Genomic DNA, 513 nt, shown 5'->3' with positions numbered 1-513 from the left:
GGGAGGGGTGGCAGGTGCCTCCTGCGTGGGGCCCAGGCTCTGGCCACAAAGCCTGTGCCCCCTCAGGCCCCTTCACTCCCAAAGAGGCCTCGGACCCAGGAGGCCACAGGCCAGACCCTGACTCCGTGGAGGGGGGCAGCGAGGTGAGGATGGGACGGGGACCCGGGGAGGGCACGGGCAGTCCTGGCTTCTGCTTCCACCCCCTCCTCCATGCAGGCTTCCCTGAAGCCCTGGCAGAGCCCGTACCCCTCCACCGGGGCCGTCCTGACCCACTGGGGCTGGGATCCATCTGTGTCCAACCCCGTCCCCCGACCCAGGGTTCCCCAGGGGCCAGGCCCAGGCCATGGGAAGGGTCCTATCCTTGGTTATTGAGCACCTTCTGTATGCCTCTGAGACACTCCAAGGCTGCAAGGCGAGGCAGAGGGAGAGGCCGGGAGGGGTCTTGGGGGGAGACCAGGGTCCCCCACCCGCCTCAGGCCCCCCCGGGGCTGGGGCCCCTCACCTGCCGCCCCC

At 70.4% G+C, this 513-nt stretch overlaps 1 protein-coding gene across 1 annotated transcript in view; it reads left to right on the top strand.

The window, feature by feature from the left end:
* The window catches only part of PLK5 (polo like kinase 5), a gene marked incomplete at its 5' end in the record, with an annotated part of 6787 nt that overhangs the window by 935 nt on the left and 5339 nt on the right, over window positions 1–513 (top strand). Inside the window, 1 exon segment of the mRNA XM_021707892.1 lies at window positions 15–143. Coding sequence (XP_021563567.1) covers window positions 15–143 — 129 coding nt within the window.

Source organism: Carlito syrichta, unplaced genomic scaffold (genome assembly GCF_000164805.1).
Source record: "Carlito syrichta isolate Samal-C Ts95f unplaced genomic scaffold, Tarsius_syrichta-2.0.1 Scaffold126635, whole genome shotgun sequence".
Taxonomy (NCBI): domain Eukaryota; kingdom Metazoa; phylum Chordata; class Mammalia; order Primates; family Tarsiidae; genus Carlito; species Carlito syrichta.
This window is presented reverse-complemented; position numbering and strand designations above follow the sequence as displayed.